The sequence below is a fragment of the Parasteatoda tepidariorum genome, chromosome 4 (assembly GCF_982258835.1).
Source record: "Parasteatoda tepidariorum strain Cologne lab strain chromosome 4, Ptep-v5.0, whole genome shotgun sequence".
In the NCBI taxonomy this organism is placed as follows: Eukaryota; Metazoa; Arthropoda; class Arachnida; order Araneae; family Theridiidae; genus Parasteatoda; species Parasteatoda tepidariorum.
Window position 1 is genome coordinate 103,623,634 of NC_141758.1, and position 27,732 is coordinate 103,651,365.

At 28.6% G+C, this 27,732-nt stretch overlaps 1 protein-coding gene across 2 annotated transcripts; it reads left to right on the plus strand.

Moving 5' to 3' along the window:
* Nucleotides 1-4,806: 4,806 nt before the first annotated feature.
* Nucleotides 4,807-27,732, plus strand: LOC122272552 (vesicle transport protein GOT1B). Of its 2 annotated transcripts, XM_087161849.1 has the most exons (6): nucleotides 5,007-5,204; nucleotides 9,384-9,475; nucleotides 11,806-11,984; nucleotides 15,761-15,842; nucleotides 17,934-17,955; nucleotides 27,507-27,732. In XM_087161849.1, exons 1-5 carry the CDS (start codon nucleotides 5,180-5,182, stop codon nucleotides 17,940-17,942), a joined length of 387 nt encoding a protein of 128 aa, XP_087017975.1. In that variant the 5' UTR covers nucleotides 5,007-5,179; the 3' UTR covers nucleotides 17,943-17,955; nucleotides 27,507-27,732. The 2 variants fall into 2 exon arrangements, with proteins under 2 accessions (XP_087017974.1, XP_087017975.1); XM_087161848.1 differs by lacking the exon at nucleotides 17,934-17,955 and having other exon boundaries at nucleotides 4,807-5,204.

Sequence of the window (27,732 nt, forward strand, 5' to 3'; positions counted from 1 at the left end):
AGAGTCACAAAAAATAACTGCTCTTGTAATATGGTCAAGGTGACAGTGAATTTGAGACAGAGCAGCTCGAATGGCGGTTATTTCACCATCAAATGCAGTTCCTTGTCCCACAGAAGTGTAAAATGAAAATAATTTTGATGCGATTCCTGCCCCTGCATTATTACAGTTGGAGAGTAGAGAGCAGTCTGTAAGTATATGAAGCCAGAGATCTTCAGGATAGTAATTGTTTATTGTTTCATAAACCAGGGATCTCAAGATGGTAGTATCAGTATTCTTTTTTGACACAAGTCAAGATTAACCTTAAAGAGCCTCATTGTAGTTGGGTTCTGTGGTGGTATAATAAATTCTGGTTCGTGGTTCAAGTTATGGGAATTCTTCAGCTCGAGAACTCCTTGTAGAAACCCGTGCTGGGTCTTTAAATTTAGTGTCAATTCAAAATTGACTTCGTTCCAGAGCTAGAGACACCCAGGCACTTTAATGATCTTCACCCATAAGAGAAGGACCTTCTCCTGGATTATTGACCTTAAAGGCCGGCACCCTGTTAGCAACAGCATAGCGCCAATGGGGGTAGTTTTGATGTTGGAGGGCCTGGTTTTGGATTATTTCTAAGGAGTTAATGATTTTATCCCCAGCTGAAATGAGTGATTCACAGCAATAGGTTATCAGTGGACGTATAAAGGTATGGTAAGTTTGTCTGGAGCAACCCCACCTTACTCCAGCAAGGCGTTTCAGGAGATTAAATCTTTTCGAGACACGGCTGTTAATGGCTTCAACTTGGTGCTTCCACGTAAGCTGATGGTCAAAGCTTACCCCCAAGTACGTGGATTTATCACATTCGGGGATTAATATCCCTTTGTGAAAGAGTTGTGAGCTTAAAGGCTGGTGCGTAAGCGAGAAAGTCAGATAAAATGTTTTATTTAGATTGACTTCCATATTGTTTGCATCACACCGATTTTCCAGTGCGCTCAAAGCAGTAGTAAGCTTGGATTCAACAGACTGCCTACCCTGCTTTTTAGTGGAGGCAGTCCAGATGACCAGGTCGTCGGCATACAAAAGACATCTCACACCAGGGATAAATCTTAAGATAGAAATTAAGTCGTTGATGTTAATATTAAATAAGGTGCAACTAAATTCCGAAGTTAAAATGATTGATCAAGTGAAGAAATTCCGAATGATACATGTTAAGCTAAAAGCTTTTGAGAAGCAACATGCCAGGTCAGAGGATGTCATGTATTCGAAGAATAAGACGTTGAAACTTTGTTTCCAATGTATATATCCTATGATTGGACGAGAAAGTGAATTTCGAATGCAAGATGATGGAATGAACGAAAGAAAATGGTCTTTTAAATTTAGAAGGCCAGGCTAAAGATTTTCGTATGTAAGATGATGAGTCAAGTTTGCACTTAGAAAATTTCTGATGTTATTGGTACTTAAAATAGCTTTCAAATTGTTTTGACTTACAAAAACTTTCAAATTTTTCGTACTCGGAAACATTCTGAAGTTGTTTGAACATAGAAAATGTTTTTAATTGGAATCGTAGAAGTTTAAAAAATTTCAAACTGTTTGTACTTCTGATAATATTAGTACTTAATCTTCATTATTTTTTTTTTCATGTTTTCTCTATATATTTTTTAAACTTATTTTATGAGTTCTATATACTTGCAGCTTATGCGCTGTAAATAAAACTTATTAGTTTTCTTCATTTTCTTCATTTTTTTTTTCCTTTTATTCTTCTTGTTTTTATTGTGCTATATATTAACAGAGAAAACAAGGAAAGGAGAAGAAAAAAATTATTAAAAATTTTTTTAAAAAAAATTGGAAAATAAAATAAAAATAAAAGTTATAATCCCATCATAAGCTCACACGATTATATCTGAAGGAATAGTGCTTTTTAATATTGTATTAATATAATCAAAGCAAAACATTTCATAGTGTGAGAAGCACAAAAAAGGAATTGAAACGAAAATAGAACTTATTAAGCAAAAAATTTAAAATAAAAATAAAATACAAAATAAAACAAACAAGCTAGGAATAAAAAAGTGGATTCAGGTAAACTTAGAGTAAATTTAAAATGGTGTAAATCTAATTCTACAAACATATAATGATGTGATTACTCATGATTACGCACTGGATAAAAGCTTAATATGTAATAAAAACTGGAAAAAATTTCTACAGTTGAAATTTCACAGTTTATTCTAGGTTTCCCTGAACTCTCTTTTCTCTCGAAATACCAACGGAGGTGAAACAGAATTTGCAATGAAGCATTTCTCCAGCTGTATAACATGCTCTTTAGTCCCTCGGACCTACCCAATCTTCGAAGTCTCTAAAACTTTATTTTAGTATGACAATGCACAGCAGAATACCATATAATGTCTCGGTATTTCTTGATACAAAAGGTGTTCGAACGGTTAGCTTTTGTCAGGGAGGTGGCTATTCCGTTCTTCTCATCTCTCACCAATAAAAAATATGTCATCAATGGTTGCCGAGTGATTGACGAACCACCACTCACCGTTCACTATTGTCGATGAACTGAGTTGATTATGTTGACGCTGTAATTAGTGGGGTCATCTTAAACGTCTTACAATATCGGCAGAAGAGCGGGGATGGCGCAGGGGATCGATGGTTCTCCTTCCAACGAGATGTAACGGGTTCGAATCCCAGCCCTGGCTGGTCGATACGAATTGAGTATCGGACTTGCACTGACCACAGTGCTGATGTGAAATATCCTGATTGGTAGAAGGATCATTAGTTAGATTCTCCTTGCCGTCACTCTAACCATGGGAGATTCTCGTGGTAACTTCCTCTCCATGTAACGCAAATGTGGGTTAGTTCCATCAAAAAGTTCTCCCCGAAAGCAAATTTCTCCCAATACTTGATCCAGGAGTTCCCTTGTCTTCGGGATTGAGTTAAAAATTATAAGGCTACGGAGTTGAACATTAGTAGTCGTTAACCCGAAAATTTGGGTTGGCTGTTCAACGACGGTTATAAAATAAAATATCCGTAGGAGCTGTGATGGCTCAGAAGATAGAGCGCTTGCCTCCTAATGAGGGTGGTCGGTACGAATTCTGCTTCCCGGCTCACACCGCCACAGTGCTAAAATAGAATATTCTCCGTGATAGACGGATCATGTGTGAGAATCCCCTAGTCATCGGGCAAACCGTGGGAGGCTTTCATGGTTTTCTTCTCCATGTTAAGTAAATGCGGGTTAGTTTCATCTAGAAATCCTCCACGAAAGCTAATTTGTCCCCAATGCTTGATCTTGCTGTTTCCTTGTCTTCTGCATTGGGTTCCAAATTACATGGCTACAGTTTTCGAACTTTGATTGTGGTAAACTCAGAATTGGGTCACGTCCGTTATAAAAATAAAACTATCTCCATTTGATTCCATGCGCGAACAGATAAGTGTTGCTATTGTTGCCAGATTGAGCACTATTCTGGGTACTGATTTCTCAGGTTCTAATTTTTTGTAAATGTAATCATTTGTTCTTTTCACCACAATGCGTATGTCCAAAAAAATAACAGTGCTTTGTTTGCATTTCTTCCCCATGTAGAAATTTAAATGACCAGTATATAACATTTTTGTTATAATCATTTTTGAAAAATAAAAGCGTTATCGACATCTACTAATAATTTCTGAGAAAACCAGTTTGAATGTTCGAAGAAATGAAAAGTGTTGAAAGGCGGTTGTTAGGAGAAAAAAAAAACTCTAAATTTCATTCTTATGGATCCTCTTTTTCTTAAAATTAAAATACGAATTGAAAATGCAGAAACTGAAAAATCAAAAGTTGCCAAAATGATAGTTATAATTCTTGTTGATGATTATAATTATGTAATAATGGAAAATGTATACTTTTTTAGTCTTAATTTTAAATTTTTTGCATTATATTTCACTTATTTTTCATACAATTTTAATTTTTTTTATTATATTTTTTTATCTATTATTTAAGCAGAACTGTCATAACAATTGGTTTTTAACAAGCATAATAACATTTATAACGAAATTAAACTTCTTTTTCCAGGATGACCGACTTCTATTAAGCATGTTTGATAAATAATATAAAGGTTTGAATGGTGATTTATTACATGATAGAGGTTACGATAAAAAAAAAAGTAGGATAATTTGAATAGATTTGGAACTTCAAATTATTATAATCAATAAAAGTAATGATAATAATGTAATGTAATATTTGTAATGTAATAATGATATATACAATGTAATATTTTTAGAACAAAGAGATATAATAAAATTTTATGTAAATATCATAAAATTTAATGTAAATATAATTAAATGTAATGTGAAAAATTTTATTTACATTCTAAAATTTCTTCTGCAGTAAACTTCTTCAATGTCAATCAGAATTAATATATTTTTAAATTGTGGCGCCATCTATTTATTATAAGCCGAAATATGTTTCCATTCGTATAGAAAAGTTCAATAAATTGACATATATATAAAACAGTTATGTGTTATGTTGATTTGTAGCAATGTAAAATAACGAAATTACAAGAATCGCTCTAAAAAATTTAAGGTCTTTATTTATTTATTATTTTTTATTTTATTTTTTTGGTTTTAAAGACAGAGTGGCGTAATTAAAACGATTGAAACACACTACACTGCAGCTATTTTATTGTTATTACAATAAATATTTCAATTAATATTTTTTAAATAAATGCACATAAATTTATAGGCACTTTCACTTCATTTTTTACGAAATAGTGAATAAAAAATATATATAGTGAACTCATTTTATGATTAAAATATATGCAGTAATAATTTAATTCGTTAGATGGCGACACTGATAATACAGTATAAAAAGATTTTTCCAGTTTCGTAAAAGCAACTTTATCATAGCGAATATTCCGAAAAAACTTTTTGCTCTCAAAGTTGCTTCAGTTTATTCAGTTTTTAGTATACTATATGGTTTGATATATATAAATGTTGAAAACTGAGTTGTATTTTACGAATTGTAAAATCAGGCAAAACTCGATAACAACTACAATATTGGTGTAGAGCCTGGGTGACAAATTCAATATGGCGTCTTGCTAATATGTTTGTTGTTTTGGGATGACGTGGAAATTTAAAAATTCCTTTTGCTCTTGTAATGTTCGCAATGGAGTGACAGTGCATATTCAGTTACATTGATTAACTTTGTTTCTCTGAAAATTATTTGAGATATAAAATGTTTGAAATTACAGATTTTCAAAGTAAGAGTAATGAATTTTCTCACATCAGACCCCACCGGTTTCTGATGTGAAACTTTTATGCTATCATTAATCAAAATAATCGTTCATTGCCAAATTTATTAGATTTTGCTCTGTTTAACATATTTAATACACAATTTTTATGGTCACTAATATTAAAATATATGCTAATAGACTTTTTTTTCATATTTAGAAAGATATCACTGTGAAAATAATGTTTATTTTTATCTACTTATTCCTGATATTTTAATTGTTATTTTATTAATTAATTGAGTGAGATATTATGCAGCATATTTACTATTTATTAAATAGTATCTATACTTTTTAGTAGATTAGTCAGTTTTAATAATTCATCCAAATTTAATAACCTTGTTTCCAAGAAAATTGCGGGAGGATTAAAAATGTTTGAGATTTTCTGAGTAAGTTCTAATATCTTGAGCAATAACTTTCTTTTCATCTCTGAATCCAAGTGGTATGTGATGATAAAATTTCATGTGATCATTACTGCAGCAAAAATAATCTTTCAAATGAATATATTGTTAATCTCTCAGTTTTTATGACATAACAAATTTTTTACTTGCTGGTCTTCTTATAAATATGCAAAGTTTAATGTGTTTTTTTCTTTTGTATTGCAATTTCGATAAGTATAAAAAGTTTTAAATTTAAAACATGATATCAAATTCCGTATTTTCATTTATTTTATTGAAAATGAGGAAAGATTTCCTTATCAATGGTACCTATGACCAAAAGAGTCATCATTGTTATATAGATATGGTTCTCCTTTATTGTGTTATTTGATAATGTAAAATTTTTCATGATTTATGTTATCGACAATGACTTTTATATACATTTATTGTAACATAAGAAGTCCTATCAATGGTGTTTACATTATGAATGTAAACAACAACAATCTCAAGCTCTTGGCCTGCTCTGTTTCCTGTTAGAAAGTATACAGTTGCTTAATACAGCTTATTCTGCCTAGCGATGTTTTCCAACGGATAACATTGTTTTTAATAAAAGAAATAAATTACATAATTTCTGGGCTCAAATCTGCTGTATTTCATGAGATATTAAGTAATTCTGATGAGTTTGAAGTGAAAATTTGTTTTAGTTCTTTATAGATATATGGTTAGTAAAGGTGACATGGTTGCTAGATTTAGAAAGAACTCTCTTTTTTGGCAATCCGGAGTTGGCCTATTTTTATTACTCTTTGTTAACTTGTTGCAAGCCCTGAACCATCATACGCCATACCTGCCAAGTCTCCTGTTTTTTAACGAAGACTCCTGTTTAGTAACGACCATGTCCTGTTTACCAATATATTCTCAAATTTCTCCTTATTTGTGGAAGAAATTTTTTTTTTAAAAACTAAAATTTTGGTGATAAAATATCTGTTAATGGCAAATATACTTCTCTTATTCCTCAAGGGAGTCTCAAAACACAATTATCTCATTATGAGCCACGGCTTCAAAATACACGGGAAACAGTAACCCTGAAGTATCAGCAGCATTGGCACGACAGCCCTCTGTGAGCCTAGGCCTTCCTCAGAAGCTTTTCCCATTCTGCCCTTCTCTCAGCAATTGATTTCCAGTTCTTTACTTTTAGGATGGCAAAATCCTCATCCACACAGTCTTTCCATCTCTTTTTGGGCCTTCCTCTTGGCGTTTTATTGGAGGGGGTTGTATTAAAGATTCTTAATGCTGTTCGTTCTGGGCTCATTATCACTATATGCCCGGCCCATCTGATTCTACTTAGTTTAATAGATTTAAACCCTGAAGTGTAAGCAGTAAAGAACTTGCATTGCACCCTAGTGTAGAAAACACCATCCTTTGAGGGAATATTTCTCTATCGTAGGGGTGCACGACCTTTTAAAGTGAAGGGCTACTTGCACAACGAGTAGATTAACGAAGGGCCGCAAGCATATTTAGTCATGTTAGCGGCAAATATGATGATGTTTTTTATAGAAACATTAGTGTTGGAAGCAGTATGTTTTTCATCAGTAAGCTTAATAGCAAATTAGCTGAATATTAAATACTTTTAATAAAATGAAAAATCTTTTTTCCCCAATAATTAATTTAATAAAATGTGTACATAAATATATATTTAAATATAAAGGAAGGAGGGATAAATTCTAACCAAGAAAAAAAAACTGCAGAGCTCACAGAGTGAAAGTGCAAGGAAAAAATATATATACAGTCGAACCCCGCTATAGTGAACCGTCTGCGGACTCAGTAATGTGTCCACTATAACCGATGGTTCACTATATCCAAATTTTTTGAAGAATATTTTTTGCATAAGACAGTTGAATGATTGAAAATTGGCTTTGCAATTTAGCATAAGTTATTTAAAAAAATTATTAACTAATTAACAGATAATAAAGCAAAAATTGATGGAAAAAGTAATTACGTAGCTAAATATTAGTTTTATTTTCACTTTTTATGAAAAAAATTTGTGATTTTTGATTGAACACAAATTGATTTTAAATTGAGTTCATCAATTTTCTTATCTACAATGTGCAAAGAATGCAAGATTTTTACATTTTGAACAAGATTTCGAACCATCTTAACAAAGCATCTTCTACGTTTTCTCTTTCAGCTCCACGCAGTTTTTTCGATGAAACCATGTTTTTGTCGTATGCCGCAAGAATTGCACTTCGATTAGTAACTGTAGATTTTGACAAGGAAAATTCCTTACACAGTGTCGATTGATTGGTTCCATCATCAATATGCTTTACAATTTTAACTTCGTCGTCTATCGAAAACGCTTTTCTCTTAAGAGAATTTGCCATTTTCACTGCTTTTGAAATAAAAATCTTGTCTCAAATAGATAATGTAAGAATATGAAGAGAGCAGCTGTACAATGAGTTAAATTGTTCCCCTTTTTGATTGTCAAGGGGTGATTTGTAAAGAATATGGTTTGAACAGATAAGAAAATTCCAAAAATTCAGCAGGTGGCCAAGTTAACTAGTTGTAGAGCAAGCTTGGGGAAAAGAGAGAAAGCGAGGCTTGTCAGGGAGGGGGGAGTATAAGATAAATGATCTGTTTGACATTTATTACAGTATAGTTAAAAATGATAAGCATAAAGGAGAGTAATATGACACATTTTATAGGAATGCATTACAAGTTTAAAGATGGAGGACTGAAAAAGATATTTAAAGAAATGAAATTTGAGTCCACTATAACCGAGTTTCTAAGTTCTAAGCTGTTCACTATAAGCGTTAAAAATAACATTATTTAAATAGGAATACGGACGGGACCGCTAAAAAAGTTCACTACATCCGAGTGTTCACTATATCCCAGGTTCACTATAGCGGGGTTCGACTGTATACATATTTTCTAGAGTAATATAAATTTGAATTAAATATTTTTATTAAAGAAAATTTATAACGTTTAAACAAAAATTAAAACAAATCCATTATAGTATAAAATAAAATTCAATATTTTTCTTTAAAAAAAATTCTTTGCATTCAGAAGCTTCCGCGGGCCGCACATCAACAGTCAACGCGCCCACGGCTGGCAGGTTGAGCACCCCTACTCTATCAGTATCTGTGATCACCAACTACTATCACCAAGGTGCCAAAGGGTTTTTTGTGTTTATCAAAATTTGAATTATGCATTATCTGTGGTTGTTTGTATAGAAGTGGCTACAGTTATTCTCTTCAGTCACTTTCTGTAATGTATTTTCAGTTTCTCCCTATCCACTGCCTGATTGTCATAAAAATTAGGTAATTTAAACGCAGTTGCCATGTTCATTCTATTGATATAATGCGTTTTGACTGCAAAGAAATTCTGAAATATTTTTTCTTTGCTTCATCACTATAAATAGCCATCTAAATGCTTCTCTCGTATTAAATTTAACTGTCAATTATTTTGAAACTGTAATTATTTTAATTTGTTTAAATTAATTATTGTAAAATGTATGTTTTGCTATATCATTAGAAATTTTATGTTTACTATTGAATTGTAATATTATTGTATATCATAAATATAATTACAGAAATATCTAATTATTACGGAAATATCTAAAATATATCTAATACAGAAATACAGATAATATATACAGAAAATATATCTATACAGAAATATCTAATTATATATATTGGTTAGTTTTTAATTAATATGCAATTATTTCTTTTTTTCATTCAGAAATATAAATTCATTCTTTTTTATCTTTCCTGACATTTAGAAATAGGAATAGGATTAACAGGGTTTGGACTTTTTTTCCTGTTTCTTGGAGTTGTCTTTATATTTGACAAGGGACTTTTAGCTCTAGGAAATGTATGTATTCACTTTTAATAACTTACTGATTATGTTTTGCTCATATTACCTTATAAATTGTTAATAATTTGTTTACTGCACAAAAATGTCAAAGAGGTGTACGTTCCTGGGCATTTAGAAAATTTATAGAGGTTCTTAAAGCAGTCAAGCCAAAAATTAAAGATTTTGAAAATTTATTTCTTTAAGATATTTTTTTTAATGCTTGCAAATAAGGAAATCTTAGTCTTCTTTCACTTCTTTTATGAAATGGTCTAAGATTACCCAAAATATAATAAATATAGGAACAGTCTATAATAAGTTAGCATGATTTTATCTCATTACAATGAAAATAATTAATCATACTTTTATACAGTTTAATTTTTTAATAATTCAGTAATAATTATAATAATTTTATTACTATAATTATTACTGCATTATTATTTTACTGTCTTATTGTTCCTCATGTCATATTATTCCATGTATTATTTTATGATTATTTTTATGTATTATTATGATTAACCCCTTACCTGCCGAGCAAAATTCACTCCCCATTGCCACCGTTTTTCGCTCAAGTGCGCTTTGTTACGTGGTGTTTTGGTAGGGGGAAAAGATGCACGCTTTGCAATTTAAAAACAGTTTACTTTTGCAAGAGAAGAAAAAGAGAAAATACAAAACTTAAATTAAAGAATAAAAATACAATATAAAAGATGTTAAAACTTAGCTGTTGTGTGATAAATCCTGAAACATGGTTGGACACACTAACCAACATCACATTCATTGCACTGATAACGGGATTCTCGACGAAAATATACGGGAAACGAAAACGAAAGAAGAATAACCCCGACCTTACTCAAATAGAAACACACAAGCAATAAATATTATGATATAACTTTTCCAACACATCTTTTTCCCATTCCCCCTCCTCCGAAATTGGTAATACATTCATTGCAAACACTTTCAAGGTAATTTTACTGCATTTAGAAGGCGGGGGTGTAGTTCAATTTATAACAGCGCAATGCAAAGCCTCATACTTAGGGAAAGCATATATATAGGTTCAGCTCTGGCAGCAGCTCTCACACTGAAATTTTCCTTTTCAATCATTAAAAGAAATTTGCTATTTTTGCTTTCTAGAAGTTTAGTATCCTTTTTAGGCTTATAATTTCTCACCTTATTTATATTAAGTTAATTTATCAACTTAAAAATTATTCTAACAATGTACACACATAAAATTAAGATAGAAGCAAGGTAAGACAAGCTAGAAATGGTGCTTATCAGAACACATTTGTCTTGTATACAGTTGAAAACAAATTTTTATTTTATTATAGTTAAAATATATTTAATAGTTGCTCCCCTTAATAAATATGAACTGTTATTTAAGAAAAGACAATTAACTATTTATTAGCTATTTCTTATTTTATTTATAACAAAAAATGACAATGATCAGGAATTACCCCAGTGATCAATAATTACCCCATCTGTAGGGGGCAACATTTGATATAGTTTCCTGTAATCAATTATAATGTTTACAGTAGATGTGAAACAATTAAACAAAAGCTTACACTACTTTTATATCAAAGAAAAAGAAAGTAAATCAAAATATTTATTATTAAAAGAAGGGGGGGGATCTTTGCAGAAATGTGCACATTTTGAAACCTATGTTTGAAATGGAAAATACAGAAAGCTGTTTAAAAGATACTTATTTTGTTAGATTAAACAAAAAATTATTATTAAGTAAATGTAGTTATACTTTAGTAAAGTGTACAAGCATTCTTGTCCATGTCTCAAATTTAAAAAAAAGTACTTTTTTTAAATAAAACTTAGGTGATCATTATTTACCTTAGAAACAGAGTGATCGTGAATTACCCCGGGTCACCCTATTTTAAGATTTAAAAAAGTAAAACGTCAATAATCTGTATTGATATATTATAAAGGAAATCCAAGCTTATCAATTCTCACGAGTAATTCTCATACTTTGTATTTGCTAAAACATATTTAACTTCCTTTATTATCATTATTTTCAATATGTATTTGTCATAGTTATGAAAATAATTAAATACAAAAAATGTGTATTGTAATTTATAACAAACTATTGATGTACAAATTATTTTGACTTTTCAAAAAGTTGAATAATAAAAGATTAACTTATTTTCATGGTTTAAATTTTTTATAGGAAAAATTGTTCAAAATCTCAAGTTGTTAAATCCTTTTTCTATCTGCAAAATCAATGTTTAATCTAAGTAACATTAAAACAAAACAAAAATAAATAAATGGAAGATATAATTAGAAGATTTATTATTTTTCTTTTATATTCCTCATAAATGACTTTTATGAATGAAAATTTTGTTTTTCAGATACTTTTTCTGTGTGGCTTGTCATTTGTTATTGGCTACGAAAGAACTTTCAGGTTCTTCTTTCAGAGACATAAAATCCGAGGCTCTGCAGCTTTCTTTGGAGGAATTTTTATTGTATTATTTGGATGGCCACTTGTGGGAATGATTATAGAAATATATGGTTTCTTTGTACTATTTAGGTACGTATAAATTAATATTATCGTGCATAGAAGAGTTATATCTTTTTACTCAACTCGTATAGAATTAATGTCAAAATTATTTTGAAACTCATGGTTTTTGGATTCTTTCTTTTTTAATTTAAAGATTGATAATTCAAGTCAAACCAATGAACTCTATATTTTATTATAAACATCTATGCCTTTAATCTGTTGTATATAATTAGTTAAACATTTTTGTGTAAATATAAATGAAACAAACTGAAAAAATATAATTGTAATAACTATTTCTGAAAATATAGTATAGCTGCCAACTCTACTGGATTTCCCAGTAGACTACTGGATCTTGCCAGTTTCTCCTGATCAACTATTTTAATAAAAATTCTCCTAGTTTTTGTACATTTTATAAAAGTCCTTAAAATTGATTACATTTTCTAAAAATAGGGATTCTATTGACTTAGAATTTTTGCTTGTTTGAATACTTAAATAAGTATTACTAATACACGATGAAGCATGCCTTATTTATGGAAATAAGTTTAAAACTTTTTTTTTGTTGTTCAAAAATGTTTAGTTTATTTTTATTTAGAACTCCCTTTTTAAATTAATTAAAAAAATATTTTGAGGAATTAAATGCCTATTATTAATCGAAATTGTGGGTAAGAAAAACGTTTTTTTGTAAAATCTACTGATATTTTTCCTATCCGTGTTGGGTAGCTGTGATGTGCTAATTTTGTTCTACTTAATAACAGTATTGAAAATCGTAGGTAGACTGTTAATCAGTAATTTAAAAACTAAAAGAATTCTTCATTTTTGAAATGGTGAATGTTGTGTACTTATCAGGGTTGGGGTTTTGGACGTCCTGAACTGGTTTTGGATAGGACACGTGGGTTTTACTGTCTTAAACTGGGTAAAACTGTCTTAAAGTGTCCAAAACCTTGAACTTTTGTAAATGGTAAAAATTCTATAGGTGTAACCATTGTACACATAATAATTACATATATCAATAAATATTTGATATCTTTTATATAATTTACTGTAACTTATTAAAGGAAAATAATATAATAGGAAAAGGTTTATAATTTTTGAAGCTTCACAATTCATTGAACAAGAAAAGTGAATACCTAATCCTTTAAATATAAATATGCTTTTAATACTAATAAATAATATTTTTGCATAAGGATAAATATGACAATATTAAAAAATAATAATTTTTCTTAAAAAAAATTCTAAATTTGCTCAAAAATTAATCTTTTATTTTTCACAATATTTTTTTTAAAAAATTTTATAATTTCTGCATTACAGGATGATAAAAAAGAAATCTATTTTAAAAAAAATTGTTTTTAAATATAAATATATTAGTTTAAGTTGAAAATACAAAATAACTGAAAAATGTATTAACAGTTTTGAAGGGCATAACATCAGTTTCAGTTACTGACCCTGGTGATGTATCACCACTATGCTAAAAGAATCGAACATGAATGAAATAAAAGTATTCTTGAATAGTACTATAGATAAATAAACCTGTTTATGACGAACCAAGCACTTAGTCCCTAATATTTTAACCTGTATGGCAAGGCCAAACTTCAGTTATGTACTATTCAATGAGAGGACCAATTGAACTTGATTACTGATTTATCTTCCTTTGTTTAAATTGAAGAGTCAAACAATATTAATAAAACATTATACTTTTAAAAACAAATATTCTCTAGTATATTTAATTATCAATATGTTATTAGTTCTATGTTTATTTTACCTCTTAAATATTGTTCAGATAAAATAGTGAGATAATTTGAGTAAAAGGGTTTCGGACAGTTTTGGACAGGACGGTTTAAACCAGGGTTTAAACCGTGGATTAATCCATTCTGTCTTAAACCTTGCCAACCCTGGTACTTATGTCTGGATCACTTAACTCTCCTTTCTGGAGGCAAAGGATCATAGAAAAAACATATGTCGTAAAGGAGTTTTTGCCTAATGTTGATTCTCTAATCAAAAAATTGTTTCCTTTATGCAAAATATTTAAAAAATCCCCTTTAAAATGAAGCTCAGCAAGATTACACAAAGGAAAAGTTCAAAAACTAACTATGGATAGTGTTTTCTATGCTAGTTCTTGACTGCCTGTACTTCTGGGTTACTGTTTTTGATGTGTTTTGAAGCTATTTGGCTCACAACTTGATCATTGTGTTTTGAGACTATCTTGAGTAGTATTTCTTGCATATGTGTGTTTGTCACCCGATTTATTATTTGCATTTAAAAAAAGAATCATTATAGGAATCATCATTTGAAGACCTGTTATTTCAAAATGAAAGAATTGTTATAAAACACTTCTTACTTTGTTAACAATATACCAGCTTAGAAATTTAAACCTAAATGATAATTTGTAAATTAGCTTAAACAATATGCTAACACTTATGTATGATGGTGACATGATCTAACAGTCTTTTAGATATGCTAGAATGATTTCTTAAATTGAAATACAAAAAGCTCTGATCAATATGAGGTAGACAGTAACTATTCCTGAGCAAAAATTCCATAAGGTTCTGTGATGCTTCTCCCAATTAGAATAGCTATCAAAAGTCTTTGCTAGAGTGGCAACTGTTATCTGCAAAATCACAGCCAGCCCGCAGACCTGAGAACGAACATAGCGTTTTTAAATCTCCCAGGGTTGCCACAGGTGACTATTTGCAACTATTTTCGACCTAAGGTGACTATGGTAAATTTTTTTTGCTTGAGAATGAACTATTTTCAGGAAAAGGAGACTATTGGGAGACTTTTCTGTATTCCTAGTGGTGTTTTTTAGCATAAATTGGGTTGATAACCTGCAGCCCGCGGGAGATTCTAAACACAGTGAATATTTTTTTCTTAGAAAATAAAAAATTTTGAATTTCAAATTTGAGTCATCACTTTTTAATACTCTCAATTTGCGCAGATTTCATTGGAGGTCTTATTTTGTTTCTCGATCACCTTTGTAATGGATGTTGCTACGAAATTCTGCATGATTTAAAAAAATATATTTGATACGACATTACTATGCGTGAATTTCGAATTTGAGTAATCACTTTTCACAGTATGTATATATATATATTCTAAATCAATTATTGATAAAAGGGAAAAAAATTTTAGAAATTTTTTTTTTTTAATGACGAAAAAGTTTTTTTTTTAATGAATTCTAGTAATTAAAAGTATTTAACTTTCAGCAAATATACTTATTTTTTATATAAAAATTTAGTGCTAGAGCACTAACATTTATATAAAAATGATATTTGCCACCAACTTGACTAAATGGATCATGTTATTTTAGTTATTCAATAAATTTTTACTCATATTATAGAATAATTTTTGTTGTTTAGGCAACTATTTCCATGCCTTAGACTACTAAAAGCAACTATTTTATTCATTTTTTTTCTCTGGCAACCCTGTAAGCACATCAAAGTTGAAGAGAATATTAACAGATTTTATCAATATATGTATTTTTATATAATGAATATTAGAGGATGAAGTGGGAAATGGAAACAAGTACACTGAAAAAGGACAGATTGAAAATGATGTATCAAAGATGTCATTAACTTAATGTTAGCCATACAAAACTCAAAGGTTCTCAGAGTTCTGTACAAATAAAAACGAAAGTGACTTTTATAATCAGCAAAAAAATTAGTCTTTTAGGAAGAGGTGGTTAATGTGGTGGAATAAATTATTTTCTTTTGAATTTTGTTAATTTTTGATAAAAGAAAGTTTTAGACATTTTGCATAGTTATCTTATTTATATAAATAACTATATAACGATGTCTTCCTTTTCTTCATAGTGGATTCTTACCTGTGGCTGTTAATTTTTTACGAAGGGTTCCAATACTAGGCACTATTTTAAATTTTCCAATCTTAAATAAGGTATGTATTTATTTACGTTATTGTAATACAAAAATGTATCTGTAAATTCTGTACAGTCAAAACTGTGAGTTTTTTTTTTGTTTCTTTAAATCTAGATGAAATTAAATTTTTAGAAATAAATTTATACCTAAAGTCTTAAAAATAAAACACAGAGTGTTCCCTAGGAATAAAAAGAGCACTTCCTCTCAGAAAAGGGCACTTAACACTGTTAAAATGTATCAAAATGTGTAACATTATGTAATAACTTAATTTTATCCTCAGTTTTCAAATTACCCTCCTCTACTATTTTATATGTGTATTTTTTTTATTAAATAAAAAGGTTTATACTTAAAAAATAGTTTTAAAATTTAAAATCACTTTGAAATTTATTAATATCCTCCCAGTTGAGAATAATCCTAACAATGTAAATATTTAGAATTAAACCTATAAACTCAGATAATTTTACCAGTTTGTTATTATAATTTTAACAGTGAATTAATTTTTTTCGTAATGGAATATGAATAAAAAGGCAGGGTTTTTAAGAGATAACAGCTTATTTTTACAAAGAGGGTGCATTTCTTGGGATCAAAGGGCAAACAGAGCAGGCCGCCCTTCACTAAACAATTAGGGGGGACACTGAAAATGTTTTGTAAAAATTATTTCTTTACCATGTTTATACTTTTAAACTTGATGAAATTTCACTTTTATTGTTATAATTTAGTTTGATAAACCTTGTTTTAAGAATCACTTAATTATCCAAATTCAAAATTTGTATTCTACTCTAATAAACAAGCAATAAAAGTTGGATAATCATATTTTTGTAGCATTTTTGAGTACATGCAACCTTTGTTGTACTACTTTTAATTGCTGGTCGTAGCATAGAAATAATATAACTTTTATGACTAAGTAGAAAAAAATTTATAATAATGATGCTTTTTTATGTATAGTTCAAATTTTCAGAAGCTCAATTTGCTAAAATATAAATTTAAAAAAAAAAAGAAAACTAAATACCGTTGTCAAGTTTAAATTAAACAAATTAAAATGTTAAAATATGCAGCATCATTTATTTATTTATCATCAATTCAACTTCATTTTTAATAGTAGATATGATATTAAAGTTTAAATCTCAGGGGAATCTTTTTTTTTTTTTACTTTTATTATAAAGATTCTAATTTGTTATTCTCCTTTGATTTTTGCTTTTAAATGTAAGCCTAGCTATGCCACATTTCTTTTTCATACCATTAATTACTTATTTGATGATTTTCATGTTTTTCTCTACAGCTCTATTCTATTATGGTATTCTCTTGGTAATGTGGTACTAATTAATATGGATTTCTGGTTAATGTGGATTTATTTGTGGTTCTTGGCAATTTCTAATAATAGTGATTAGATAAACACTTTTGTTCACAATTTACTGTAATTTTTTCCCCTTCACGTTAATAACTAAGAATTATCACTTTTTAAAATACTATTTTTTTCTGAAAACGCTAATTTCCTACCCCGGATTATATTATCCTTATAAAATGGACGACATTAGTTCACTTTAAACTTATTTCCTATTAAAATTAGTAAAAAAAGCTTTTAAACTGTTTTATATTTTGCAAAACGTAGATACAAAGTGTCCTACTTCCTACCCAGAATTATCCATATAAAATGGAGGACAGAAGTTCACTTTAAACTAATTTTCGATTAAAATTAGTAAAAAAAAGCTTTTGAACTATTTTATATTTTGCATAACGTCTATACAAAGTTTCCTACATAGAATTATCCCTATAAAATGGAGGACAGACGTTCACTTTAAACTAATTTCCTATTAAAATTAGTAAAAAAAGCTTTTAAACTATTTTATATTTTGCATAACGTAGATACAAAGTTTCCTACCCAGAATTATCCCTATAAAATGGAGGACAGAGGTTCACTTTAAACAAATTTCCTATTAAAATTAGTAAAAAAACTTTAAAACTATGTTATATTTTGCATAGCATAAATCCAAAATTGTAGTTTTATTTTTTATTTTGTAAATGTATCAAAATCCTATATGCATGTCAATAGTTTGCACTAAATAAGGATACTTACAGTTTTTTTTCTTCTCTTTTTTTTTCTTTTGCTTAGCTTGGTTAACATCCTGCCAATGGTAATTAGCATTTTAGCTTTACTCTCTATCACAATCCTATTTGTTAACTTATACAGTGAACTTTCTTAAACTAGCCATTCTTTTGTTGATTTTAATACTTTTTTTTTGCTAGTGTACTAAGGTGTGCATGCTCTACCCTGGCTCAAAATTACCAGTAGCCTGTTGGTTTGGGATTTATAATATTTGACTCAAACCACCAGAAATTAAATAACTGTGGTCTCTTGGACCAGCAATCAGTATAAAAGAATGGTATTCTATTTTGGATTTTTTTTTATTGCTATTAGTATTTTAAGTTTCATGTTTTGGTCTTCGGCATCCCCGTAGCAGAATCACGGAGACATTGTCGCAGAACGTTCCACAGTTCTTGCAGAAAGAAATTTCTTTTAAAAAGTTTTTTTTTTTTTTTAAAAAATTATTATTATTACAGAAATTTGAATTATGCATTTAGATATACACTTTTTGACACTCTCAATGTATGCCGATAGTATCGTAAATCTATATAATGTATCGATTGTATTTTTGGCAGTTATTGGTATTGATTTTTGCATGGATTTTAAATATCCCGATATATTTCAAACAATAAGGAAAATTTGAATTGTGCATTTGAATATTTACTTTTTAAGGCAATAATTCTATTGAATTTTTGGCAGTTATTGCTATTGACTTCTCTATAATATGTAAATCCGATATTTTTTATAAAGTATTATTTATTACGACAGCCTAATCTCGAACACGCATTTGAGATGTCCGATTCGCGTTATTTCGTTGCGGTCTTTTTTTTTTTCTCCTTGTGATGATTACTTACAAAGTGCGAAGGAAATAATTTGTGCATTCCCCACCGTACAACAAAATGCGAGAATATCACCTATAATATTAGAATAAAATTACATGTTCAATTTTTAAAAAAATTATAAGTAGTTTTTTTTTTTTTTTGCAAACACACTGCTTTTGTTATTTTAAATTTGTAACATATATGTTTGTTATTATTAAAAGTATCTTGCAGAAAGATATTAGTGCTAGAGAGTTTTGTTGCAGATAGTTCGAAAAAATTCTGCCACAGGGTTCGGCATAGCTACAAAATAGCATGTTTCCTCATAATTGTGAATGCTATGCATTCAAATTTTCATTTAATTTCTCTTCGTTTTTTACAAAAAATCTAATGGAGACATGTTAATGGATCAGAGTAAATATGTACAGTCAGCAAAAAAAAAAAGATATCACCCTGAATAACTTTTGTTCTAATGATCGGATTTTCACGATCTAAGTGTCAATCTTAATGGTTCCCGGGGGTGACCTCAAATATGCTAATTAATTAGTGCTAACTATTAATTAAGTTACGAAATCAGACACAAAAACGTACTTTCTCTGAATAAACATGTATTTTTTTTTACATATTTGGATTCCTGACCTTCAAAATATAGGGGGTAGCCGCAATCTGGGAAATGTGGTCCCCATAGTTTGGTCAGGAGAGCGATCCAAAGTTCGTACCCCTTAATGTTAATTTCGCTTTTTGCGTTTTCAGTCATATTTTCAAAACTAATGAAGCAATTCAAAAAAAATTGCACCCACTCATAAAACTCATTTACCCAAAGATAATTTCATGAAAAAAATAATTTTTAATATTTATTTATTATTTTTTATTATTTAATTAAAGTGAGGATGAAAAAATATTGAATTATAAGGTATGAATTTTTTTATACCATAATAATCTACATATTTTTCAATAGAAAAATCTAAAGTTTCAACTGTTTTTATTTATTAGTATCTGAAAAAAATTAAAATTAATTATTTTTAAAAAAATTATTTGGCGACAATAAAAAAAATGATTAAATGGGGCGATTAATATTAAAATGTGATAAACTTGCGAGGAACTTGACTTCGCGCGCGTAGTGTAAAATTTCATTCATATTTTTTTCGCTAATAATCGTTTGCTAATCTTTTTATTTTTATTTCTTTCAAACTATAAAATACGATGTTTCTTTTTAGTCATTTAATAATTTATTTGTAATTCAGTAAAGAAATTATGAATAAAACATTTTGAATAAAAAACACTTTATTCAACGAATGTCTAGTTTTATAAAAGCGTGCATCTGATAGAATATGATTATGCACCAGATTGTGCTTACTTAATGTGATTATTTTTTAATTTTTGATTTTCTTTTTCAATAACTGATACAATTTCAATAATATACATACGTATGCATAGATTTGGAATAATATATTTATCAATTTCTTGAATATATATTTTATAATTATTAATACGAATGCGTAGTCAACATTTTTAATCATCTTAAAACTTCGCCCGGTGGCTGAGCGGTAGCGCTTCGCGATGTCGTTCCTCGGGCCGGGCAAGGCTGACTCAGCCTTTCATCCCTTCAGTGGATCGATAAATAAATACCAAGCATGATTGGGAACTTAACACTGGGGGTTCCGCGTTCGGCTGACCACCTGACCGGAACATCTGCTCCTGCACCCCAGAGCCCTAGGTCCAGAAAACTGAGGTGGGCACAGTAGGCCTTGGCCCTCCATGGGCTGTCGTGCAGCTGAGTTTAGAGTAGAGTTTTTTAAAACTTCTTTACATCTTATATATCGCCTTAATCTTAAAATAAATTTGTAAATTACCTGTCTGTGCGTGTTTCGCAGAATTATTTTTCTAACTTTTTTATTGAATTTTAATGCAATTTTTTTTAAATTCTATTATGTATATTTTTTTCCAATAATATACTAATCAATCATTTAAGTACTTTAATTTATGTTTTTCTTTAAAATAAAATTAATTTTTAAATTATTGCTAAGTTCTTATTGAAAGAAAACTTAGAATTATTGCCAGCTATCTCAGAATTAAATCTTGTTAAGAAATTAAAAATATTCTACTGATCACACACAATATCATTCGAAGCAGAACAGCTGACTATTTACTAAAAATACTATTGTTTACGAAAAATGAAGATAAATTATTAATTTTATTTTTTTTATTGCTTCTTATTTATTCGAGTAATGAAAAGTAAATGCGTATGTGCGCACAGGGGAAAAATTTAACAGATTGTTTTGTTTTTTAAATGAACAAAAAACTATGGGCATGCAATTTTAATTCAACATTCAAAGTTAATCTTGTGCGCTAACCCTTTAAAGTTACCCTTTTGTCTTAAAAAGTTGAAAATATTTTCTTTAAAAGTTGTTTGTATGATTTCTCAACTTTTGCACAGTTCAAAAAAATATTGCTATATCAGGAAAATGTTCGATATGCCTTGTTTTGTTAAACAACTACTAAAATAAAAAATTGTAAAAAGATTTGAAAAACTTGCTATTTTTAGAATCATCATCTCAAAAATTGTTCTTTTACTCCATTTGACTTTTTTCTTCTTAAATAACTTATAATCATAGTTTTAACACACGTTTTGAAGAAATTATGTATACAAATTTCTCCTAATATTTCGTAATAAAAAAACAAAAATATCAATGATTTATTTATACAGTGAAACCTGCTAAGTTGACCACACTTGTAAGTTTTACACCTGAATAAGTTGACCTCAATTATCAAGAACGGAAATTTTCCTACATTATAAAGAAGCAAAACCTTTGTAACTTGACCACCTGTCTATCTTGTATGTTGACCACTGAAATAAGTTAATTTTGTCTAGGAGTATTATGAAATTCTATTCTAAAACCCTCATAAGTTGACCAGAAAAAAAAATTCAGAAAATTTTCTGTCATTTTGCAATGTATGTTAATATTTCACTTGTTTGGTGAAATAGTGTAAAAAGCTAATCTAAACCTTTTTGTGAGTTGACCATCTGGGGAAACTGTAGGGAGTCAGCTTTTGACCATTTCTTTCATTCATTCATTGAAAACAGGTGTGTTAGTTGAAAAGTTGCTCTTCCAGTTGCAATAGTGAGCAAATAGGCTTGTATGTGTAGTAATAACAGAATAAATTTTAAAGTGTTAAAATAATTTTGTTTTGTTAAAATTTTCAATGTTTTCGTGTTCTGATATTTTATGAAATTATTTTTATTAAACACTTCACATGCATAACTAACAAAATAATTTTTTTTAAAAAGTTAGTTAAATATTAAAATTATTTCTGTGTAACAAATTGAAGTTCGTTTAGGTTTAAACACATTTCTTGAGATATTCATTTGGCCATTTGCTAAATCAAATTTTTAAGTCAAGTAAAAAAAAAATTTAAATATATAGCAACATGTAGGAAGCGAAAAAATAAGCAATGTCCCACCCCTTCTATAAGTTGACCACTTGTCTACGTTGGCCACTAAAACAATGCACACGAAGTGGTCAACTTACACAAGTTTTACTGTAATTGTTTCATTGAACCAGAGTAGTTAATTGTTTTCGTAATAATCGGCCTTACAACTATTTAACTTAGATTCTTTGGACTATGCGTCACTTCATGCATGTCTTTCGAGATTGAAATTTCAAAGATAAAATGTAAAAATTACAAGAATACGTAAGCTGGTTTCAACTAACAAAAAAAAGGGACAAAATCGTTGGCAAAAGAAGTTATCTCATGAAAAGAGTGTCAGAGTTGAAAAAGTATTGAAAAAAATTGTAACAATTGTTACTCTTGTTTAATTAAGGGTATTATAAACCTAATTTTCGTTTAATCATGTTTTTTTAAAGAACTAACGAAAGGAGTGTGTAAATAACATCAACTCTTTTTACTGCAAACTAAGTTTACTTAATATCATTTGCAAATATTAAGAAGTACAAATTCTTGACTTGCTCCTTAAAATAAAGTTTTATTTTAATCGTAGTTGAAGAAGTACGGAGGGATATAGTTAAGGGAGGTATGCGACATTCGGAAAAAAAAAGTCATGTGATAGAGATAGTTATAAGCAGAACGAATTAGTTCTTTTAATTGAAATGCTGACAATATCATTACAGCATCTTAATTAACAAGTGCCATGAAAAAAGGTTCTGAACTTAAAATATGGATTTTAATATATTTTCCTAATTACATACCTCCTTGATCTCCACACCGTTTTAATATTCTGTAAGGCATAAAATGAAATAATGTTGAATAAAAAAAGAGATTTCAAATGAAATATTTTATTTTCCTTAATACAGGGTATCTGCTACATTTTAGATTTTCAAATTCATAACTTTTCATGTCTAATTCCAAGAATTTTCATGATTTAACGAAGTTACTATTTTCTCCAATAAAAACAGAATAATAAATTCAAAAAGCATTATAATCACATTATATAAAATAGGTATAACCAAAACTGTTATACTCTGCATCTTCTTATTTATTGATTTTAAATTTAGAAAAGCAGAGTAAAGAAAGAGTTGAAACAATAAAACAGCTGAGCAAGTATTTTTTTTTTTTTTTTTTTGGAGAATTATATTCAAAAGATAATTTTCTTGTTCATCAGAAATGAAAGAAATACTCCTGATTTTTCTGTTCGTATTTCGGAATTTAAAAAAAATTGCCAATGACTGACTTGCTCCTGCTTGAATTTTAAATTGATAAAATAAAAAAAAGATGAATAATAATAATTCTGAAATCACATAAGTTTAAAAGATACTTCGCTCTAGAAATGATGTTTTTTCATTCATTTTACAAAAAAACAGCATAATTTTTAAAGAAATGATATATTTACCAAAATATTTCTTTGTTAATTTATATAATTTTTTCCCGCGCAAATCCATGTCGGGAAAATCTGTGGCTAAAATTATGTGCGAAACAGGCAATTCATGTTTCTTTCTCCTTTCTATTTTTTTCTCTTAAATAAATATTAATTTTTTAAATTTATTAATTGTTAACTTCTTTAAATTATCCAGTATAATAAATATTTCCTTGCTCACATCCATTTTCGGGCCCATCCTTGGTAACTAACAAATCAAACGCACTACAACACTGCAGTAAGAACGCACTTTAATACAAAACCCCTCTATTTAAGCTTTTAGCTCAATTTCCGCTTTTGGTTTCATATTTTGTAATGTGGCTATCTTTTTCGAAAATATTTTAAATCATTCTTTAAAAATTTCACGTTCATGTAATAAGTTCATTTGAATTCGCAGCTCGCTTTATAGATTTCGTTTCATGTTTTATTCTGTTTCTTCTTTATACTTAATTTTCTGATTTCGCTTGATATTTTTACTTATTGTGTTCCATTACATTTGTAATTTTTTTGTAAAATTTTTTTGAGTGCTTCTCAAACTATTGCATTGATATATTTTACTTTGGCTATATTGATACAATAATAGAAAGTGCTATTTTTTGCTGATATAATCGTGCAAGCTGATGAAAAGATTATATCTTTTATTTTCCGGATATTTTTAGAAATTTTTTTCCTTTTTTCGGAATTTTTTTTTCCGGTTTCTTGCAGTTTTATTTTTTATTATTATTTTTCTTCCCCCTTTTTTATTGTTCTGTAATTTTTCCGAAGTTTTTTCTACATTTTGAACTTATTTACTTATTTTATGAGTTCTATTTACTTGCAGCTTATGCGCAATAAATAAAACTTATTATTTTTCGTAATTTTCTTCGTGTTTTTTTTGTTTTTATTTATTATGATATATATATATATATATATATATATATATATATATATATATATATATATATATATATATATATATATATATATATATATCAAAATGCTTTTAAAATGCCATATAACATTTATTAAGTTTTACAATTTTATCGAAAATAAATACCGTGATTTCTATAAAATTTTGCGATTATGCATCAGAATAGCTATCTTTTTTCAGGTCCACCTTTGCTTGATCGCTTTTTTTTTCCTTTCCTAAGAAACTCGAAGTGAGGGGCAAAAGCATTTAACCCTACAACTCTTCATAAATTTATGATAACTTATGAAAATTTGGTTTTAATTCAAAACTGTCATACAAATTACATTAAAACAGCTTTAAAAAAATAAATAATGTCAGATAAAAATTCAAAGATTCTGTAATCTTGGAGAATCAAAAATAATTTATTAATTTATTTAAATTTCCTTTTTAAAGGAGATTTAAAAAAAAAAAAAAAAGCCCAGAAAGCAACGCGAAAAATTCTTTTGGTTGCTTAGCAACGAGAAGCACTATCTTTTCCCATCTTGTCATTCATTCAGTTTCTTTATGGTTGTTATAAATTATTTCCCCTTCTATGGCGAGGTAATTTGGCATATTTTTAAACCATCGCCAGATATATAAATCCTTATTGCCACCTAATTTACAACCCATTTTTTTCGAAATTTTTTCTACCCCCCCTATTTTGAAGGTCAGGAATCCAAATATGTAAAAAAAAATACATGTTTATTCAGAGAAAGTACGTTTTTGTGTCTGATTTCGTAACTTAATTAATAGTTAGCACTAATTAATTAGCATATTTGAGGTCACCCCCGGGAACCATTAAGATTGACACTTAGATCGTGAAAATCCGATCATTAGAACAAAAGTTATTCAGAGTGATATCTTTTTTTTTTGCGGACTGTACAAACTAGTAATATTTTATGGTCACTAATCTGTGGGCCAGTGACTAAATTTTCTTAATTTCTAACGTTACATTCTATCAGTTTTTCCCTTCATATAGGTAGAAAGAAAATATCATTAAAATATATTATTCAATAACTTCTAAATATTTATTAAAAAATATTTAGAAGTTGAAGTTATATTAAATTTTTTTCATAGAAATAATGCATTTAGTTCCACTAACAATATTAATTTTTAAAATTGTCATTACATATTTAGCTATTGCTTAGCCTTAAGTTCATTTTACAAAGTTGCGCAAAATATTATAAGGATTAATTTAATATTTTTGTGTTTTATTTAAATTGGCCCTATAGCAGCTCTGAAATGAACTTAATTACCTTTTTTTTTATTCCAATTCAAATATGCTGTATTTTCTGTGGAAGGACTAATTTGTAAAATTTATATTTTAAAACTAATTTTTATTTTATTTAAATTTTATTTTTGTTTTAATTTGCTAAAGTTTAATCATTGCATAATTGTTCAGAAAGCAAGCTGCTTAAAATATGTTTTGACTGTAAAAGTACCGTTAAGTTATTTGTAATTAATTCATTATATGGCAACTTCAACTTCTTGTGCCAGCAAATGCCACGTTTAGTTCAACTCATTAAATAACAAGTAATGTGTTTTACACCATCTTAACTGTAGCATGTGAGCTGCACAAATGAATCAAGAAGAATAAAATAAAATTATACTATGTGTGAATTATATGTTTAAAAATTTTCTTACCGATACACATAAAACTTAGATCCCATTAATAATAAGTATTTAATCTATGCTTACTTTAAAATAATTAGCTATGTTGTATAGATTTACAATGTTTTATGTAATTCCTTTAAAATTATTTTATTAGAAAAGTTTTTTTTTGCAATTTTAAATCAAATTATTTTATTAATTTATAAATTTTTAGTATTTTTTATTTTAATATTTAGTTTGATATTTCTTAAAACAAGGTTTATGAAATACATGTCTGACAAAGTATTTATTTGATATAATTTGTCACATCTACCTGTCTATTAGAATAAGGGTGGGTTCTACAAATCCTGGGTGACATGGCATCTAAAAAAACTTATTTGTCTCCAAATATATTAGTAAAGTTTATTATGAAAACAAAAAGTTGTTTTATTATTTTCTATTACATAACTTGCTAGTTCTTAAAAATTGGTCCCGGCTCGTAGAAATTTTTTGTAGACCTCTCTCTCTATTATGGGCTAATTTTATGAGCTAAATATCTTTGCAATTTTATCATTTCTTATCTCTAATATTTCTAAAAAAAAAATACTTTTTTTGGTAATTATGATAAATTCTTTACATTTGTTGATTGTATTTTTTACTACCTTGTTTTCTCACTTAAAACAGATATTTTTTTTTTGTTTTGTTTTTACATAAAGCTCAAGTCTTAACTATTTTTGACCTTAGGATAATACTTCTTTATATTTTGCGACATTCATTGGAGTAAAAGGAAAATATTTGAGTGCATCAGTTCCTTTAAACCATGTCTTAATAAGGTTAATTCATTAGTTTTTTTTTAATATTATAAATGATGTTACTGCATTTAGTAAGGTTAACAAGAAATTGAAGGAGGAATAAAATTGCCATTAGAACTATTTTTAGAATCATAATTTTCTCCTGGGTTGCTCCCATTATTTTATTCTTCACGCCATGAATTCTTAAGCATTAGGTCGTACGGACCCATGGGTCTGGTCGAAATTCCTTACAAAAAACATAGTGTTTTATAAGTAGTTAAAGCCAAGAATTCCTTTATTATCTATTTCAAACCTACAATCTGAATATAAGGTCTTCGATATATATATATAGTGTAACTCCCGTTTTATATTATCTGTTTCGTGCATTATCCTGCTATGTCATTTTCTGCTGTTCCGTGAAAATTGCTTACATTGATAATGTTTAGATTTCCCTGATTTTATGTCATCCTTTTGAAGGAAATCCTGCTTGATATGTTTTTCTTAACAAATCAAAATCCTAACAAAGCTCACGCTTTTTTAAAAAGAGAAAGAAAAGTTTGCTTGTCTCACCAGCTAATGAACTTTTTTTTTTCTTTATAGATTATTGATTATATTGCTGGAGATCCAAACAGATCAATGGTGTAAATAATTAAATCAAAGTTTTAATAAAGTTTGTATAAAAATAAGTTCTGTAATCCTTTACTCACAAAGAAATGTTTTTTGTATAGTATACAAATGTTTTGTATTTTATGTTTGCCATGAGGCCATTGTATGTATCATCTCCTTAAACTTCACAAATCACTAAATTATTTATATTCCTATCAAA

What these genes read in the sequence shown, in the direction of transcription:
- LOC122272552 (XM_087161848.1), top strand. Translation starts at nt 5,180, where the DNA reads ATGTTTGAAATTACAGATTTTCAAA. An exon ending in GACTTTTAGCTCTAGGAAAT is followed by an intron (nt 9,476 to 11,805) that starts GTATGTATTCAC and finishes TTTGTTTTTCAG; the next exon opens with ATACTTTTTCTGTGTGGCTT. An exon ending in GGTTTCTTTGTACTATTTAG is followed by an intron (nt 11,985 to 15,760) that starts GTACGTATAAAT and finishes TTTTCTTCATAG; the next exon opens with TGGATTCTTACCTGTGGCTG.